The sequence below is a fragment of the Brugia malayi genome (assembly GCF_000002995.4).
Source record: "Brugia malayi strain FR3 genome assembly, contig: Bm_v4_Chr4_scaffold_001, whole genome shotgun sequence".
Lineage (NCBI taxonomy): Eukaryota > Metazoa > Nematoda > Chromadorea > Rhabditida > Onchocercidae > Brugia > Brugia malayi.
Window position 1 is genome coordinate 6,781,835 of NW_025062478.1, and position 21,165 is coordinate 6,802,999.

At 30.6% G+C, this 21,165-nt stretch overlaps 5 protein-coding genes and 1 non-coding gene across 6 annotated transcripts; 2 read left to right on the forward strand and 4 right to left on the reverse strand.

Moving 5' to 3' along the window:
• Positions 1–2,850: 2,850 nt before the first annotated feature.
• Bm13465 (Uncharacterized protein) lies at positions 2,851–3,714 on the forward strand (the record flags this gene model as incomplete). The annotated part of the gene is made up of 3 exons (XM_001901757.2): positions 2,851–2,989; positions 3,192–3,318; positions 3,516–3,714. The coding sequence occupies 3 exons, from the start codon at positions 2,851–2,853 to the stop codon at positions 3,712–3,714; spliced, it is 465 nt and encodes a 154-aa protein (XP_001901792.2).
• An 813-nt stretch (positions 3,715–4,527) lies between these two features.
• Positions 4,528–4,958, reverse strand: Bm6294 (Uncharacterized protein; the record flags this gene model as incomplete). The annotated part of the gene is made up of 2 exons (XM_001901756.2): positions 4,528–4,685; positions 4,862–4,958. 2 exons carry the CDS (start codon positions 4,956–4,958, stop codon positions 4,528–4,530), a joined length of 255 nt encoding a protein of 84 aa, XP_001901791.2.
• A 3,530-nt stretch (positions 4,959–8,488) lies between these two features.
• Bma-mir-5363 lies at positions 8,489–8,595 on the forward strand. Its single transcript, XR_006228175.1, has one exon. It is a non-coding gene; the product is annotated as a pre-microRNA Bma-mir-5363 (primary transcript).
• Positions 8,596–9,104: 509 nt separating this feature from the next.
• Positions 9,105–10,137, reverse strand: Bm9948 (Uncharacterized protein; the record flags this gene model as incomplete). The annotated part of the gene is made up of 4 exons (XM_001901755.2): positions 9,105–9,299; positions 9,534–9,666; positions 9,789–9,978; positions 10,101–10,137. 4 exons carry the CDS (start codon positions 10,135–10,137, stop codon positions 9,105–9,107), a joined length of 555 nt encoding a protein of 184 aa, XP_001901790.2.
• A 3,816-nt stretch (positions 10,138–13,953) lies between these two features.
• On the reverse strand, positions 13,954–15,601 carry Bm1334 (Uncharacterized protein; the record flags this gene model as incomplete). Its single annotated transcript, XM_043081927.1, has 5 exons — positions 13,954–14,140; positions 14,412–14,507; positions 14,661–14,826; positions 15,020–15,177; positions 15,417–15,601. The coding sequence occupies 5 exons, from the start codon at positions 15,599–15,601 to the stop codon at positions 13,954–13,956; spliced, it is 792 nt and encodes a 263-aa protein (XP_042937861.1).
• A 2,802-nt stretch (positions 15,602–18,403) lies between these two features.
• On the reverse strand, positions 18,404–20,443 carry Bm5063 (Uncharacterized protein; the record flags this gene model as incomplete). The annotated part of the gene is made up of 6 exons (XM_001901754.2): positions 18,404–18,452; positions 18,782–18,985; positions 19,154–19,249; positions 19,355–19,520; positions 19,801–19,958; positions 20,289–20,443. 6 exons carry the CDS (start codon positions 20,441–20,443, stop codon positions 18,404–18,406), a joined length of 828 nt encoding a protein of 275 aa, XP_001901789.1.
• Between the last annotated feature and the right edge of the window lie 722 nt (positions 20,444–21,165).

The window sequence follows — 21,165 nt, forward strand, 5'->3', positions numbered from 1 at the left end:
CCTGGTCAATTTTTATGACAATACCTAAATTAAAAATTAGAAACCAGAAGTGAAGAATTTAGCAAACAAAAAAATTTTCTAAGTTTTTATCAAAATAGTATTAATTGCTTTTATTTTTGAAAACTTTCAGTTTGAAATGTAAAAAAGCTTATCGCTTGCAAAGAAGACAAACGAGACCAAAAATCCGAAATTTAATTCGCTTTTGTTTCAGCAGAATAAAAACAAAACATTCTTTCCCTCACTTTTTGTTTCTCAATAAATGCAATGTAAACAAGAAAAACAGCAAAAAAAAAAAAAAGAAAAAGAAAAAAACTCCTGTCGGATCCAATCCAATTATTTGAATGTAATATTTAAATGAATCCTTTTTTAATAAGGTGAAAATTACTTGAATATACTAAATCAAATTTGAAGAGGAAAGCAGTAACAATTCCATTATAACTTTAGCGTAGTGCATTTAAAGCTTTTTTAAGGACACCATGTTTTGAATTTGAAATGAATCGAATTTTTAGGAAAAAATCTACGAATATGAATTGCTAACTACTGTCGAAAAGCAAAGTAATTTTCAATCGATGGAATTTTTGCCTTTCGGTTAAGAGAGCAAAAGGTAAGTGAGAAGTTAAACAGTTAGGAAGTAAAAAATTTGAGGCAAAACAGTGTTAAAAAGAAAAGCACTGAGTGACAAATCAGCTCGGATATATATGTAAAACGCTAATGTACATGCAAGTTTTAATAAATTGTTTCAAAAGCTGAAGTAGTTATATTCATTCAAATTTTAACCTTCAAAAAAGGAATAAATTAACAGTAAAGCAAATATGTTTTGTAGAAATAATAAAGAGTAAAAGAATGAATAAAGCAAAAATATACAAATTTGCAATGAAATTTGATGGCAAATAGCAAAAAACCATTTCTACTTTTGCACAAATTATGATTAATATTTCAATATTTAATATTACTAAGAGTAAAGAGGAGGAAAGCCTTCTTTTTAATCGCTTTCACACAACTAATCGAAAATATGAATAAAAAATTTGTCCGTTTATTTTCCGCTAAAAATCAAATTTTTTTCCTTAATACTCATAGTTAAATTAAATAGAACAAATCAAGCGACATAAATAGAAAACTAAATTGTCAGAAAGTTTATTTTCATCTTTGTTTTTAAAATAATATCAAGCATATATAGTTAGTTTCAGATCATTCTGCTTATTATTCACTTGGTAGTGGTTCTTTATTATCCGGTAGATCTTTTACTGAATCTTTCAGTTTTTGACTTATGTAAATGTGTGAATACTATCATTTATTGTGTGTATCGGTTAATCTGATTATGGCTGATAAAAGAAAAAATAAGATTTTAGCAAAAAATGAACCCAAAATTTTTTTAATATTACTTCTTGAGCTTTCTGTTTTTATTCTCATCTTCTCGAGTAGCTTTTCATATATTCATATTTTCGATTAGTTGTGTGAAAGCGATTATAAGAGAAGGCTCTCCTTCTCTTTACTCTTACTAATATTAAATATTGAAATTTTAATCATAGTTGTTTGTGCAAAAGTGGAAGTGTTTTTTGCTATTTGCCATCAAATTTCATTGCAAATTTATATGTTTTTGCTTTATTCATTCTTTTACTCTTTATTATTTCTACAAAACATATTTGCTTTACTGTTAGTAATTCATTCCTACGCGCAATTTTTGAAGGTTAAAATTTGGATGAATATAACTGTTCCAATTGAGCACCCATTATCGAGGCGCAAATCTATGTGTTTTTGAAATAATTTATTTCCTTAGAAGCAATGTACAAAGCAGATGATTAGATTATTTATAATCGCATGAGTGTTATCAAAATGAAGTAAGTTTAATTAAGAAAGAACAGGAAACAATATGAAAATATCACAGTTAATTTCAATTTTCTTTTTCTTCTACTTATATGCCTCTCTATATGAAATTAATGAATAACTCAACTCAATGATGCCACTTGCCATTCATTTTGATTTCCGCAGTATGTTTTAACATTTAGTCAATCAAATTTAAAGTTGCGCTGATAAATAGAATGCTGAAATATTCGAAATTACGGCACTAATGAAGGGTGAGACCTTTCGGATACCTAACTTTAATATATCCAGCTTGAAATCACAAAATTTTTTCATAACTCTTTTTTTATTCTTTGGCATTATTGTTTTTTATCTGAAATTATTAACTTACTTCATTTAATCCTATGATTCTACTTTTCACAGTGTATGAGACAGAGTTGAACCATTTTTATGATGTTGTTATTTTGGTAGATTTTACTCATTTTATTTAAATTTTATCATACTTAAATTGTGCATTCTCATATCACTATTATATTCATTACTACTTGCTGCTTTTTATCATTATTGTTATTTTATTATTATTATTATTACATATACATATAGCAGAATAAACATTATTCATCATAAGTTGTGACAAAGTGTCAATGCTTGAAAATTTTTGATATATGTAATATAAGTTGAAGTGCATAAGAACTTTAATTAGAAAAATGTAATGTAACGGTGCAATTTCTGCTTATTTCTTTTCTTTTTAAAAAGATATTTTAAGAACTTCACTTCCTTTCTTTTATATTTTCTTTCTTTCTTCAAAATCTCATTTCCTTTTTTCGCACTTCTTTTCGCCTCCTTATTTTCAATTAATCATCATTTGTTTATTTTGCTGTTACTTGCACAAATCTGAGATGGAAAGGTGATGAAACTGATTCTGAATCCATAAAAAATGAAACAAGGAAATTAACATGACTGAAATCGCCGTGTTCGTAAAATTTTCATCCATGAGATATGAAATGAAGGCATAATGAGAATTTCTGATCCGTAAGCACAGGAAAAGGAATGGAGGAAACGCAGCTACAATTCTTGACAAATATCACAGCAGGTATATTCCAATTAGTTAATATCACTTCTGCTGCGTTGGCTTTGGCTGTTTGGGATTATAGCCACTATCAGTCGCTCCGCAATATTGCTTACTATGGTCAGTTATTTCAAGACTTTATAAATTGTGGCAATCACATTGAGCAATTTGTTAAAAGAAATATTGAAAGTTTAAGAGGTTTGGGTGGAATTTGGTTAATGATGAAAAAATATGAAATGAAACAGTCAGTCTAGTATTTTCCAACCTTAAGTTCTAATTAAATTTTTCTACCGTTACCAAAAATTGTATTTGTTTCTTTCAGGCTCACTAATAATATCTGCTTCTATCAGCACTACTATTGTAATTATGCTCCTGAGAGGAATACATAATAAACAGCCTTATCTCATGCTTCCATTCATCATTTACTGCTCACTCCAGGCTGTTATCAGGTGAATATTAAACTTCGTCATCTATAGAACATGCTTCAGGGAAGTTTACCGATCACTTGGCGCAGAGAATTCCGAGAATTGAATAGTCTCCTGATCCGCGACATTGAAAAAATCCTTTTAACATTTCTCTATAACCACCTCTTGAAGTAAATAGTGACCAAATTCAGTGATTTCTATTAGCTAAACTTTAATTTTAGTCTCATGTTTCTTTCCTACTTTATTACGACGGCCATACTACAGTATTGGTTTAGTGGTACTCTCTCTTTATATACTACTCAGATGATAGCCATATTTATTTCGGCATCACTGTATTGGGTCATATCACTGTGGATTGTTCGTGAGCAACGACAACAGATTGAGAAGTCCGCGGAGTCGTATCACAAATTACTAGTATGAATATATTCAAATTCACTTTTTCTTTTTTCTCAAACTGTATCGCACTTGAAAACTTCATTCACAGATAAATAAACCTTTTAAAAATATTTAGCTTCATAAGCAAATAGTTCCAAACGCAATTCTTGAAACTAGAGCAGATTAGCAATTTTACTGTGGCATTTCAACACGAAGTGAACACTACAAATATATGTTTGAACAAATGACGCACTTGCTTTTTGATTTCCTTGTGGTAAATGGATCGGTCTAAGAAATATTGCTTACCATTTTCAGAAACACAGAGATCACAAACTCAGAAATTCATTTACGAAGTTCCGTCCTCTTGTGAGATTACATCCCTGGGCATACATCCAAATATAAACATGCTAATTTTACAAAAAACTAACGTCACAACCGACTTGGCATATGCAGCACTTTGTTCTGATAGATGATTGTTTACTAATCATGTCTTGTATAACGTATAAGTAATGCCCTCAATATATAAACAACGCGTAAGTAACGCACTTGTTTTTTGGCTTCTATATATACAGACGTTAAAAACATACTCTAATCTTTGCTTTTTCTCGCCCACCTCTGCACAAATTCCATCAGTTATATGTCTTCTAAGAACTTTAATTTAATTAGCATCCACTGATTACTGAAATCTTCAACAACCGGAACTCTATTACCATGTTAAACTGAATCATATTTTCCACTATATCATCACGCTAATGACAAAAATAAAGTGAATAATCTCAGTTATTTTACAAAACTATACAGCTTCTTATTGACTCTACCCCAGAACTTCAGCAGCCTTTAAATTTCAACATCTAATAATCATTTTTTTTCCACTGAGTTCTCCCTATACGGGATACCATATTGCCTCAATGCCGGGAATTGCTTCTTTAACCACTGAATATATGTCATATCTCGTCGCTCTTCTGGTTTTCTAATATTTTCATTGAACTCGATTGTGTAGTATATGTAGTGCCAAACTAAAGCGTTAAATATTTATCTTATTGAACAAAATTTATTCAGAAGAAAGCAAAGCAAAGATGATAACATCATCCAGTAGGAGAATATTCGAAGAAAGTCTCATTTTTCCCTATTATTTCGCACGAATGAATGTGTTGGAAAATAAAAAAATTAATATAAATAACAAAATTTTTACCTGCAGAACCAATAAAGCCATAAAGTGAATAACGTTTCCACTTGCTGGTGAAAAATGATTTTGTTGTATTCTTGGTTTTTTCTTTAGAAAAAATCATCTAAAACGAGTCTCAAAATTTACTGAAATCATAATCCTACTGAAAAAGTTACGTTCATAAATGAAATAATATAAGCAATAATAATACGTAAGAACGTTGCATATAATGCTTCACTTTTCTGTTTATGGATGTTCCTACGTCACATAAAATTCCGATGGGTAACATCGGAATATGAATGATCCTTTCTCAAACTATTTACATTTTAAGCAATTCCAAGGCTGTTAGGCCGCTAAAGAACGAGAATGACAGGCCAACAATATGTAGTTTAATAGGTAATCAAAGATATTATTTATAAGATTAAGATGGAGTCTGATAAAAGTAAAGACAAAGTATCAATGGGATAATTCGGCAGCATTAAAACTCATTAGAAATACGTAAAAATAGCGGTTGATATTTTTATGTATCTACAGACTTCTACTCAGCTTTAAAATTTTAAAACTTTGAAGCAACCAATCAATGCATGCAATACATTCCTTGAATTTATGGCACTTGTTCTGAATCCATAAGGTTGGAGATATACGATGCTAAGTGAATGCATCTTCACATTTATTCTTCAGCAATACTGACTACATTAATTGCTTCAAATTACAATTAACTCTTCCGTAAGCTAATACAATTAACTTAAGGTAAGAGAAAAAAGGATGGGTTATTATCACTGCAGTAGACCTCCACTCTCGATGGTTATTTACCGCAGAATTGAAGAAGAAAATGAGAGATTTTATGCTTTTCCCAGCTGCATTTCTTCTTTCTCTCCAAAACCGATTTAGAATACTAAGTATTAGAATGAAAAGCTAAGCAAGAAGCAACGAAAAACGAATACTAACGCAGTAATAGAGGTAGGGTAAACTACCCCGCCTCTGTCTCTTCATTTCTCTGAGGTTTAGAATCACATAGCTCTTGTCTTGTCTTAGCGATGGTGTCACCGTGAAAATAAAAATGGTTCAACTGCTCTGATTGTCTGTGAGTGTCGTTGGAATAACTACAGTTTAAGGTTTAAAGGAAGGGTGCAGATTTAAATCCTCCGTAATGCAAAGTGCTTACCCAGCTTTCTCTTCTGACCAAGATGAACTAAGTTAAGTTCTGGGATGACTTTGTGAGCATATGAAACTATCCTATCTTTGTCCTGCCTACCGGAAACAACCTATTTAAAACTTTTATCCTGAACATTGCCTAATCCGAATTGCAAATTCTTATGCTAGTGGAACGGTAATCTGAGGAAGTATAGTGTTAGATCAGTACACAATACATTTAACACTATTGTCAATCATTTCAGAAGATCATTCAATGAATTTTGATAGTTTTAGTATTGAGGAACTAATTTTTCTTTTAATAAGTTCCTAAATGATGAAAGGGGATATCAGTTCTTAGCAGTCTTCTTGTCAACGGCAAATCCATCGATGAAATGCCATTCGATGGCATTTCATTACGTGAAGAGAAATTCAGTGTGATTAGGAAATGATAACAGAAATAAAATGTAAACTATTTCTTAATTATTAAAAGTGAGCAGTTCTATCACTATGGTATTTCGAGGGAATTACATTTGATTCTACTCAATAAAATTTTATCTGTGATAAGTTTTGTGGTAATCAATAACATTTTGTTCTGAGTTGAATACTTCAAACAAGCGAACAATCAGTATTATCTTAGCATTGAAACTTATCAGTACATGCAGTAACATCTGGAGGGAAAAAAAAATGTGATGCATGCGAAAAAAACTGTTCCATGAAACTTTCTCTCTGCTTGAAAATAGACATAAATTTGAATTCATTCGTATATATACTTTTTTCTCCTCTTTTTTATTACCTTATATCAATTCTTAAGTTTTTAGATTTGACTCTCTCAAACGATGATTATTTCAGTTACTTCTAGAGATTCTAGAAGTATTTCAGTTACTTCTAGAGATTCTAGAGATGTTTCTCCTTGAAGATGTGTTTTTCTTTCATTAAATAATGAAATTCCTATTTGTCTAAATTTTAGAATAACTTTTTTTTGATTTTCTTCTATCTCAAAATCTATTAGCGATTAAATTAGTAAGAAAAAAAACAAAGAAGAAAAGTAAAAAGGAGAGGTGTCACTGTTTATTCTTATCATTTTAGGGCTGAAAAAAATGTTCATTGCATTGTCAATTTAATGATGAGAATGTGTGTTGTTTTGTAATCTTTTGGAAGCTAACTCGTCATTTCTAGTGATGCATTTGTGTTATAGATGCTTTATCACATACTGCTATCACTATTTTCTTTAATCTTTTCTGCATTTTATCGGGATTTTTAATCAAATTAGGATTTCGAGGTTTGAAGAGAAATTGAGCCAATAATCAGAACTAAAGTAACAATATATGGTACTAACTAAACTCTGGTACCTTTTTCTGTTTGTTTATTGAAATGAAGGTAATACTTACTACTACATATTTATGCATATTGCTGTTGTTGTCAGTATTACTTAGTCATATCAGTACTGAGAAACATAATCATTTCGAGTGTATGCATTGGTATTTTGCATTAGAATGGGAAATGGATGTGTCGGTGATACATACACGACTTTGTACTGTTTGCTTAATGATCGTTCTGTCCTGTAATATTCCTGTGTACCACTGCCAATATTTAGCGTATTATTGTTTTATATTACTCGAACTCATTTTGAAATTCCGCTGTGCGACTTTAATCTCTGAACTCAGATTCTCTGAGGTATTTGGTAGCAGAAAAAAAGAGTCCAGAAATGAAGAAATAGAATGAAGTTTTGATAATGTGAGCAGCATGTGTCGTCTGCAGAATTTTTGGCGATCTCTGGCTTCAAACAAAAGCATGAGTGATATTATGAGTATACTACTACCACTGTCACCACATTCATCTTCTGAAATGTTTTCCAAAATGAATTTTACGGTTTTTGTAGCTGAAAACGAACGAAAATATTAGCATAGCCGAGTGCTTAGCAAACAAATTATGTGCATGTGCAAGTGCATGTCTGCTCGCCTGCTTTGTTAAACTTTTCACTCCCATTCCATTTCACCTCCGATTCCATACAGCTGATTTCTCACGCGTTCATTCTAGATGGGCCGCTCTCGTCGCGCTCTTTCATAGCGTAACACTCAATCATTGATCATCGAGAGTCATCCATTCGAACATCGGTTTCGTCTTGATCTGCTTTTCCCACTTTAGTATGACTGTCAAGTAAGCGACGACCGATGTTGTCAGGCCACGAAAATGAATTTTGTCACTGACGAATAATTTGATTTAAATCAAAAAAAAACTGAGCAGCTATTTTATGTTAAAGAGATTTAAATTCCTTTCAAATTTTTTCTGAATTACTCTTTCATATACTGTTTCTCACTACATTCTTATCTAAATTCCATTTTAAAATTAGCCATAAGTAAACAGCCATTTCATTTAAAGTCAGAAACTTAGCATAGAAGTTAAATCGTTTGGAATGTAAAATGCTAAAGTCTAAAGTAAAAATAGATATGATTACCTTTATATTTTAACTTCTACACTCTCTTCACTTTCTGAATCAATGATTCTACTTTGCTTGATTCCTTTCCACATAAGCCATGCGTTGATGGGCAACGTTTCAAACCGTGTTGCCCGTCTGAAGTTAAACGGTTTGAATGTTGTCCAACATTGCTACGCTTTATCTCTTTCTCCTATCTTTAGTGGATCTCTCTTAATCATCCAATTAACGAACTGTTAAATGCCAATAGTATTATGTTGCTGGGTAATGTTGTAGATTATAATTTACCGAACGCTTAGAGCAATTAAAACTAAACGTTGTAGGATTTTTTCAATTCAAGACGCTGTCAACAAAATTTGATTCAAATTACTGGGATTATTTTTTGTCAATATGAAAAATTGGATGAATGATGAATTTTTAATTTATTAATATTTCAGACTAATGAATTCAGTTAGGGTTTCAGAAGATCTTTAAAGTAAATAGTGCAGATCAGATCGAATGAACTGATTACAAAGAATTTCATCGTAATTAATTCCTTTCCCTATAACAAGAATTTTACTTCTAAGCCCACAGATCGAAACTCTGAAAATTACTTCAAATATCACACAATGGATTTATTTATTTATTGTCATTTCATGTTTCGCTCCATTGTTAATAATATCTCCTAGCAGCACTGGGATTTGAAGTAAATAGTGTAGAGTTTTAGCCTTCAAAAGTAGAGGTGAAATGATATGACTGATGACGTCCTCGTTTACCACCGCCGAAACATTTGTTTATCATATGAGCTGGGAAATAACAACAAAGACACGGTACTGCCAGCGACATAAGCGCCAAAAATAGCCATCGTTTCATACGTTTCAATAGTGATATATGGTGTGATCCAAATGAGAACACATTCTGCAATTTCTATTGATATTAACTTATCAGTCCTAAGCATTTTTATAATAACTTGATTTTAACTAATTAAGTGAAATCTATAATACTGACTTAAATGAATAGTGTTTGGTAACAAATATTTAAGATGATTTTCAGGAAACTTTCAAAGTAACGAAATTTCATTTAGATTTAAATGACAGTGCTATTTAATTTTATAGGGAAATTAAAGTCGATTTGTTTTCTTCAAAAACTAACGTATCCCTGTCCAAAACGACTAATATTGGCAGGCATATCGTCATCACTCCTACAGCAATGATATACAGCACCTTCCGCTATCGGATAGCATGTCAGAAAACGAATTGTACGCTCGATGGGATCAGGAGCTTCTCTGTAAACACACGTATTTGTTATTTTCAGATAGTTGTCTTAAAAAATTACGGTAGAGAACTTCCTTATCTGCTGTTGAATAGATGCTGCTGCACATTTATAAAAATACAAATAACAAATTACTTGCAAGAACCAGAAGTATTATCATTTCTGTCGAACCATTCACCACAATAAAAGCACCGCAATAGCGGTTTCGATTCTTGCTTTCTCTTTGGCAGTACTATATGATTACTGTTTTCATAAAGAGAGAAATTATTCATTTCTTTCAAAAAGCCTCCCTTATCGGTCCCATCCATTGGATGTGAAATGCGATCTGCAAAATCGTACTGAGAAAAATAAATAACAGTAGTCAGTGGATATTGATATAATCACAAATCCGAAAATTCTGCTTAGCGATTATCACTGAAAGGATCGATATTAAGGCTGTAGAATTACCTGATGTATGTGAGATGTATCGATGATATAAGACCATTCTTCTTTTAGCCTGTAACTTGTTTATAGATTCAGTACGTAACTGAAAAACCTGCCTTTTTTGGTATCCCTGAAAAGTGATAATGAGGGCTTGAAGGTCGTCACACTAATATTCGAGCAAGTGATACAGACAAGTGATTAGAAATATTTGATCAACAGCTTTACCTTCTGTTGAACCATAGTTATAGGTGTTGGCACACTAGTACTTGCAGAGTGATTGTTTAGAATATGAAGTCTATGCATTCCAAATTAGATTAATTACAATCTGTAAGTAATAAATAAACTATAAACGAGTAAATCAGATGCAATATATCAATGCAATGATAGTAAGGGTGATTGCAGAATTTTCAACTTAGCTAATTAAATGACAATAGAAAATTTGCAAGCAATTACTTCATATATGTATGTACCTGTATTGCAAATGAATGATTGGATGAGTAATTTTTTATTTCTTCATTGGCATAAAATAACTTGAAAAGTTGTAGTAACAGTTTAAATTCTTCTTTGAGATTAAAAAAAGATGAGATAATGAGAAATACAATCCAATACTAGTGATTTTGGAATGGAGTTTTTGAACCATACTGCTCCAATCTTGTACTCACTGTAAGTTATACTTATTAACTGTCACGAGAAATTGATCAAGCTCTTTTTTCAGTGTTCTATGATTTCTGTTACTTATAAAGAGGTCATTTAAAATCCTATAGAACTGCTAGCAGTCAAACAGAGAATCAAAGAAGATGGAAGAAAAGTTAACAATCAATGAAAATGTATTACTCGAAAAAAGGAAGTGGTAGGTTTTCAACATATCACTTTATAGCATCCATGATTCATGCGTGGAGTTTACGTGGAAACAATTATAGATTTGCGGAAGGATAGACGTACATAATATATTCCGTTATTGTATATGAAATGGTAATGTTCATAGAATTTCATTTTAATCAAAATTCGTGGACAACATTGAAATTGAGCGCTTCATTTTGCACTATATTTCGCTGTATGCTGTATACGATTCGTGATAACATCTACATGTCCAGAATGGAAGCAATAGTAATAAGTTGTCACATAACATGTCATGCAATAAGCTTGAGAAATTAAATCTTTTTTTTTGTAAGACAGGAGAAAATGTTTCAGTTGTTAATCTTTGACGTGCATATTTTCTGAGATTTGAACATTAAGTTATTAAACTTACAATTTTGCATTACGAGAGTCACACTAAAACATTTTATAAACTCATCTTGTGCTTGCAAATTCACAAATATATCTTCATCATTAAACCGGTATAGATGTAAATCTGATATAAAATGAGATGCTAACATTTACTTACTCAGAACGGACGTAAAAGGTCAAATATTGCGAATGAATGAATAATAATCGTACAGAAATAAGATATGTCACTTTTACAGATTCTTTATGTGAACAGGAATATTACATACGTTTTTCATGTTTTTACATGAATCCAAAAATTTGAAACATTCTATATATAAATTAAATGTGATTTCTTCACGCAGAAAATGTCAAAAAAATGTTTAAAAAATCTTTTTGATAGGCCACTTATATCACTATTCAGTTACACAGTTAATGCAAAAAGTAATATATAGACAATTGCAGCTGAGTGCTACATGTGATAATTTGTATCTCACATTTACTATAATATTAAATCAGACTGGATCAGATCTGATCAGATCACAACCAAAGATCGGTGCTGCTAATAAAAATCAAAAAAGGATTGCATAAACATTTCTTATTCAGCAGATTCTATCTTCTGAAATTACTTAAAGAAAACAAAAATAGCGCAGAGTTGCTGAATTGATAAAAGTGCAAAAATAACTTTGACACAGATTCCTTTACTTCATTAATTGTGATCTGCAGTTTTTCCTGCAGCTGCACATTCGTTTCCTATATATCTTGCACAGTCGTAACTGTTTCACTATTTTCTTAAAATAAAAAAAGAGAATTTTTTATTCTAAAGTGTTGAAAGAGATAGCGAGAGAGTATATCATATAAATGAAAAACTTTCTACGCACAATGTCGATCGGAATGATAATGTGTGCAAGTCGAAAACCATCGATCAGATTCAGATCTTATCGTCTTCCCTTTTCTGACTATTCTATAAAAATTGTACTGAACACTTCGTTCAGCACAAATGTTTTTTTATGGTTCTTTATGACAAATAATATTTTATACTGTCATATGGACAAAGTGCTATATGGAAATATTTGCAATTGCTATCTTTTCAAACCAAGCTCCTTAGGAAAGTCAAAAGTTCTGTCGTGTTTCAGACTTCATTTTAAAACTCTTTGAAAGTGTAGCAACTTTTTCTACTACACTCTTATTTGAAATTTCATCGATTTAAGTGTCTGTTAGATTATATGTCAAAATCATCAAACTGAACACAGTTTCCAAATCAAAGAAGTAATGAGTTTGTAACAGAGCACAAATAGCTTAGTTTATTTATCAAACTTAATAAACTTAAAGAAAGGATCACTCGCAGAGAAATAAAATCACTGACCATTTATCAGGCAATATAAGATAAACGTATTTTCTTATATTGGGCAAGTGCATTCCAAATATCTTTCTCGACACCAGTATTTTTTGTTCTAAGTCTTAAATTATTCCTTCAATTGATTTCTTAGATTACTAGTACAGTTATTAGCTTAAAAATAAAATTAGTTTTTTTTTTTTTTTTGGTTTATAAGAAATTTGATGGAATCTGTCTTATTGCGTTTTACAGCGTTGTTGCTGTTATTGCACAATGAATTCAAATATATATTTCTTCCAGATGGTCTTAATACCATTGCGACTCCTTTAATTAGTGGTTAATGACTGAAGAAGTGAGTATTGATTCTGGGATGACAACGAAATAAACCATGTTTTGTTGGCGAACTGTTTCAGATTTATTTTTACTCACTACTTTATATGATCACGTGTTAGTGACTACTTATTTTTTTTAACTGTTTAGTCTTTTTTTTGGTGCTTTTGAAATTATTGACTTTATAACTAATCTTTATGATGCATAAGTGTATAAATACTTATACTAAAATTTAAAATATCATGGAAAATACATGTTTATCCACGCATTTTTACTATACATTGAAAAAATTTTTGACAGGAACATACGCTGTAAGAGAAATAATGATAATATTAATATATAATACAATTTTGTTTCTTAAAATAACCTGACAAGCCATAGATATAATTGAGAACGATTAATTTATTAACAAAAATTTACTAATTTATTATTAAGTAAATTTATTATAATTTATTACTACCATAATTATGCATAAACAAGCTAAGCTAACAATACTTCGAAGTATATGTGATTTTTTGAGATTAGCATCTTATAACTAGTCATACAAAACCGCATGTGATAATATCGCGCAATGCTTCTTATATCCTATAAGAAATCGAAACTTCAGGTGCAGTCCACAATTTACATGCTTTTCATAGACCAATTAATTAATTATTCATGACACAGTAAGTATATGAATGGAACACTTGCACTTGGAGAAAAAAAATTGAAATATAAATTAAATTTTAGTTTCTCTAAAAAACATTGCCTACATCATTTTTTATGTGAGTAAACTATGAACACTTTATATAAAATATTAATCTCTCATGGTCTATATCTGTTCCGATCGGGAACTCTATTAAGATTGTCTTGATCTTGCGATTTATCAAATTACGCCTGAAGATCGTTGAGTCAAATTTCCCAACACAGAATTTGCTTATTATGAATCATCATCAGAAAATAATTGATGTTCATTAAGCTGTCAATCAAACAAAAGAATTTTACAGATAAGCGAACCTGTGTAAATTCCTATAATACTGCCTTTTCGAGAATGCCCTCTTCAATAAGTAGGTGCCGCAGAAGAAATATACTGAAAATAAAAAAAAACACTTCGGCGGTTAAACTGCTATATGTGTAGAAGGGATGAAATGTCCCATAGTTCATCACCATGAAAAGCATCATCCATAACAGTGTACCAAGTCGAAAAACAAAAAAGCTGAAAAGGAACTTTGCAAACAATCTTACTACTAGGAATTCATGCAGAATTGCAATCAAAGACTGAAATGAAAAACTAAGATTACAAGAAAAAAATCCTATTCAGATCTAAAAGTGCAATGTTTCTTTATTTATTTGTAATTTTATTTTCTTCGCAATGAAATGATTTTCTCCTTAAATGAATATTAAATTAAAAAAAACTTGAATTCATTATTTTCCTTTTTTGAAACTTTTTACAAATCAACGAGGTGTAAAAACAGAGAGAGACTTACGTCAAAAACGCAAGTAAAGAGATCGTTTTGTAACATAAGTTTTTACATGGATCTCGATTGGTAAGTCTCATGATCGAACGAACATGTAAAAAACTTCTGTAAGTTGTGCATGCTCCAAAATAATAAAGTAGAACAGTATTATTAAGGCTTATAAAGAGCTCCTGTTACTGTTTTCTTAAGACCTGGAGAAATTGAAAAATTATTAAGGCTTCAGGTAATTTTGAGATGGAAAAATTACTGAAAACTGACGTGTTAATTTCGACCATTAAGGCCCAGTAAGTGTATGGAAGAAACTTGTGCGAAAGCATTCCAATAGAAAAAATACTGTACACTACAGTGTGATGAGCCAGGATTACGAATGCATGCCAGGAACTATCATTTCTTATAACATCCGTGGTGTCGTAAAGAAAATATGCTTCAAAATTGCTTGTTAAATCTGAGGTAACTTCAAAATCTGCCTATTATATTTTGCCACAGTTTAAATTATCAGGTGAAATATCTAAGTTTTAGAAGAAATGTTTTCTAAAAAAGTAGACACTTGTTTTTCAAATCAAGATTTTTAATTTAAAAACTTCCTCGCAACAAATTTCAAATATCTGCAAGTTTACCCATTGAAAAATAAATTAATTGAGCAGCTACTGGATTGTACCAGTGTATTGCATCTTCCAACATGACTATTGGACGTGTAATAAAGAAGATTAATGAAGAGCAGCCCGCGATACATGAATGGACCAATGATACTGTCAAGTTCTGCAACCGATGGCGCCTGGAGAGTGTTTGTTTCACACAATTAATTAAATTACTACTGATAGTGCTGAACAACCATAAATGGAACTTTCTCCAATTAAATCATTTGGTGGAATAAACAAAGAGCACTTACTTTTTTATTTAAGAGAGATTGTATATCTTAATTAATTCAGCAGCCATTTAAATATCCTTTAAAAGAAAGTGTCACACTTCTTTTCAGATAAATAAATCCCTCTCGAAATAATTAAGGTAACATACGTTAATTGTAAATAACTTATCCACAGAAGTTGCTTGACCAAATATCCAAGAATTTGTAAGATAATGAAATAAATTAGGATAGGTAAGAAGAAGTTTGTTTCCAAAACATCACTTATCCGTGGAAGTTCCCATTCTAATCCGTAGTGCGTTGGCCTAATTATGTCACCCAAAATTTCCCTCATCATATGCAGTATCTTCTTTTGCTACAAGAAATTAATTAATCTCAAATTTCAAAAATTTCAAACTCAATGAATTACAGATAAAAAAAGCGAACAATTGGATCCGACATGGATGTATATGTGTTGCAAAGCTAAAATTGTTCAATAAACTCCATTTTGCGGATTAAAAAGTGTATAGAAGTGAAAAGAATAGTCGGATGAACTAAACTAAAAGGTAAAGCAAAAAATATGCACAAAATAATTAAATAAAGACACATAATAAGTCTCCAATGAAGTGCGAATAGCTCACATCGTAATTATTGAATTTGATCGACTGAAGATTTTATGTGTTACATATATACTCAGAGAATGACAACAGACTAATCGATAATGGTACTTCGAATAAGTAGCCTTGTTGAATGAGTTATTGTAATATAATGGCCAATACCTGCCACTAGACAATTTCGAAAAATGCTGCCAACAACCGACTTAAATGGGTAAAGAAGTGTATATTAGTCTATGAAACGAAAACATTGGTGATTCATAGTTTGGATATCAAAATTATGCAAATTCTGATGGATTCATTCTGTATGGATCTATTATAACTGTGAATGACATCTTTAAATGGGTCCCATTAATTTGATCCGATTAATTTAAAAATGTATTCCAAGTTATTTAAACAATTCAAAAAACAAAAGCAAAAAAAATATAAAACAAGTGAGTTCAGAATAAGATGCCATGTTACTTTTTGCACCACATTATCCTCAATGAAAGAAAAAAGACTCTCGGTGCAGGAATTGATCATCTCAGTGATAGTTGCATCAAAAAATTAAAGTTACTGATATTCTAAATGAAGAAAAATAAGTACTGGATTCAACTGGATCAACGAGACTAGTCACTTCTTAATTCAAGAATTCTTTCAAGAGCATTTATTTTGGAATTACTAAGCACAAGCAAAGGTGAAGAGGATGCTCCTAGTTGACATCGTAAGTCGATAAGAAGAAAGAAGATTTGGGACACACCAATTAATTAATTAACAAAAGAAATCAGGATAAAAAGTAAAGTTTCAAAATAAGAGGACCTTGTTTCAAAATTTTTGCTGAAGAGAAGATTTTCCTATTTACTGGTTTGATCGACTTGGCTTTATTAAAGTTGTTCACAAAAATTAAATTTTTCTAAAATGTGTGAAAATCTCTTACTTTGTGTTCTAAGGAATAGTTTCCATTTTATTTAATACGAAGGAAGTTTCAATGGAAAATTTGTTTTGCTACCGAAACTAAATTTGATTTTTTTTTCCTTATTTAAAATTTTTTCCACGTTGGAAGAGGGAAGACAATAACTACCTCACTTCTCCATCTGAAGGAATGGTACTTCTGATTGTTTCTAGTGAACCATTTTCATCTTTTTATCATTCCTTTATCATATCCTTTACTTCTCTTAATAGCTTTGATATTACGTAGGAGTGTTCCATTCTTTCAAAATAAATTTTACTGAAACTGAGGTTATAAAATGCAATTCCATAGATCTTTTTGGTTTAAACATTGAAGAAATTGAGTAGACAACAAAACGGATAGAGAGATTTAAATTCAGAATACGACAAATACTGGTGGGAAAATTTTTAATTCCAGCGATGAATAGTAATAGGCAATCAAGCTCGTCCTTCGAATTAACGTACTGCTAATTATAGTAAATCAATTATAATAAATAAATGAATATTTGTAATGTTGTATTAATAATCACAAATCAACGAGCAATATATTAAATGATTGAAAGAGAAAGAGAAAACACAAATACCTCTAAAAGCCGTTTAAAAAAAGTGAAATATTCATTAGATAAAATGAAATGAGTAAATTTACACAAATGATAGAACTCCAAGTATGCTTTTGTACTTTAAAATGAAGGATAATTTCTGACTGGCTTTAAATAACAAACTCTTACTTGTACAATGGTAGTAAAATATATTGATTTCAGGTCCTATTTTAATGCTCAATTTTCAATAAATGAAGACGAAACAATTTAATGACATAAAAAAAGCGAAGAAATACTATTATTGCCATTATTATATGATATATCTAAGCAGAATTTGACACCACTCCAATTAAAGATTTAAGGAAAACTGTAAGGATCCATCAATTAGCGCACTAATCCACTTTCCTTATTGCTATTTCGTCACATAACATGACTTATTTCTATGCGAAGTGAAATTTCGAAAGAATAAAGCAATTGGAATACGAAAAATTCGGAAACTAAATATTCATGTGTAGATTTGAAAAGTAAAACTGAATTAAATTCACTTCTTTCAAGCATTTCATTCCAAACTGACAACAGTTTACATCTTGAAGTAGCTTTGTTAGAAGTTACAGGTGTGATAGAAGAAATAATAGAATGAAGCACAAATATTACAAAAGAAATGATGGAGTACTCCTTGCAAAATATATATTGTAAAAAAAAAAAAATGCATCGTTACACATTTAATCAAATCGTAATATGACTATCGTTGAAAACATAAACAAATAAAGAGTGGAACAAAACGGAGTATATGAATGATGCCAACTGATGTGAGGAAAGTTAGACGTGCATGATAACTTAATATAGTAATCTGATAATTTCAAATGATAATTTGAAATTATCAAAAATATGATAATTTCAAAAGAGAAATAGAGAAGTACATATTTAAAAATTTTGAAACTCAATAAAATATGAAAGTTTAAATCGATAATATTAATGTAAATTCAATTATTAATTCATATAACTTTTTGCACAATGAAGCAGTGTACTGCAAGGAAACAGTAACAATAAGCAGTGGACACAAGAGCAGAAATGATCCATTCAGCTGTTTTTCATAGCTTCTGTAATGCGAACTGATTTTTGAGAATCGCTGTAAAGCATATTTAATGTTGAAAAACGAATTTCAATCCAACTATTATAACAAACAAACAAACAGATTACAGCATAGGTATGTTCATATTACTTAAAATGAGTATAGTTGAACTTCTCCATCTACTATTACCTATATTTTTTGGCATTTCTCTGTTTATTATTTCATAACAAAAAAACATTTTGTCACTTTATAACATTGAAGTGCAGAAAAGATCAAATGTTAATTCACTGACGATAATCAGAATTTTTGGTAAGTACTGTTTTCATAAAGGAAGAGTGAATTTTAAAGATTTCGATTAGTATTTGAAGAAAAGAAAAAAAATAAACCGGCCAATGGCTACATGCTGTCGGCCAAATTCTCCCAAGTACCCGTCAGATGCCAAAACTCGTATAAACAAAATCATATTTATGATTAGAAAAAATGCTCCACCGATAAATGCAATTCCCGTATAAAAGATATGAAAACGACGATGATTTATCCATGCCCAATTTATCTGCCATATTTGTACAGCAAATCGAAATATGACAAATCTGTATGTTTATTAGCTCCATTTATGAATTCAAAATATGCTAATTTTAGAAATACTAGTTATAATATAAACAAAATTTAATGAAATATCCGAGTTTTTGATTACAAACACTCATTTGAATCCAACTAATTTGATAATACAATTGAGTTGACAATTTGGTATAACTTACGTAACAATATTTGTAAGTTGAATTATTCGGAAAAGGCTCTGCCTCAAAACACTATAGCCGGTGATTTGCATTAGTGACCGAAGATGTAGAAAGATGCTAAAATGAATTAAAACTTTCAATTTGCTAACAAATTTAATATAAATAATTTGCGATTTCTTTCATTCATTGATAAATTTAGTAGTTTTAAACAAGGATTTTTACCTATTAATTTCCATTAAAAGAGCCCAATAGGTGTAAGGGATAAATTTATGAGGAAGGACGGCTGAAGCAAAAGCAAATATGCTTGCGGCATGGTGAAATAGTAATTCAATAGTCCATTTCGAAATTTCATGCCGTAACATATCCATCGTATCACAAATGAAATATGCTGCAATATATATTCAATTTAGGGAGCAATGATAACTGTAACAAAAAGCAAAAATGGCAGCTTTTTTTTGTTTTAAAAAATTAAAATCTAATTAAATTCACAGTGTAGCGTAACGACTAAAAGCATAATTAGAAAATATTATTTTCTATGATTTTCCAACTTGCAAGTTTCTTTCAGAGACTTAATCCATCATCCGTCAACAATCCCTTTAATTAATTCATGTACAGATGAAGTGCATTATTATTCTCTAAAGATTTTCATAGTGGAGAATCTGTCAAACCCATAGATAGAATTGGAAGCTGTACGGCCCAAGGACTGTACCAATGTATCGTTTCTTCTAGCATTACTTGTTGATGGGTTATGGAAAATACAAATGACCATAGGCCACTGATACTAGAATGAATTACACATAGCGTTAAATTGCGCAATCGATACTGCCTGCAAAAATATTCACCTTAATATGAAATGAACTTTTCTTTAACTTTAGCAAGTAATTCAGGAAGACTTCGCTAATGAGCCAAGAATGTAATATACTGTCTCTTTCTATCTAATTTTAAACTTTGCTGAGATTGTCTCTAATGGTCATTTTCATAAAATGTTCTGCGCTAATCCAAGGTTTCATTCAAGATTCAACAAAAATAGATAAACGACATTTTTATTTTATAAATATTGAAATAATTAATACCAATGCAGGGATAAAATAGAGCTAAATGACTTCACTGATTAATCACTCAAAGAATATTTTAAATGAAAAAAAGTTGTACAAACTTGAAACCGCTATAGCTCTTCCATGCATATGTCCGAATGAAATAGCCAACAATTTGAAACAGAACAAAGTATGAAATGAAGGGTATTCGAAAAGCTGGTTCCCATATTCCTTCAATTGGCGGTAATCGAAATTCCGCACCTTCATATTTGTCCATTTATTTTGTTGGACTTAACAAATCTGACCAGTAGCACACCTGCAACAAAATTCATCAACTTTAAATGTCTTCTAGCCAATAATACTTCTTAATCCACTACCATCATTTTTAGCATTTCAAATAAATGTCAATATGAAATTGTGGAAAGCATATTTATCTGTGCTTACAAAATTTGCATATATGCAGATTTTTCTGAAATAAATTACTTGAAGAATATAAATAACATATATCGAAACAAATCATTAGTTCATTAGAAAGATAAAAGGGAAGATTCCGTGCAGATGGATTATGGTGAGCTGGCCCAATTGAGGATGATATTCGATTATTAGCTAAATGTGTAATGTCAACATATTTCATTCGGAATGGAACATTTGTTACATCTTAGATAACTTTTTGTCCTTTGACAATAATGAAAACACTGGTATGGTTGAATACTTTAAAGAGTTCTGTATTGATATATCTAAATAATTTTCTATATAATTTTAGTTAACAAAAAAGGCTAAAAGTTTCGTACGAGAAAATGATAAAATTCCAGTATGGAATGCTGATGAAACTAAAATTATTGAATGTTTGTATAATTGACATCGGTTAATTATTTTGGTAATATAATTAAAAATTTTCAGTCTGCAATGAGATTGGAAATTTCTCGCATTTGATACGTGCGACAAAGCCGAACAAGAATATGTCAGTAATATAGAGAGAAAGATCACTGTGGTCACAGG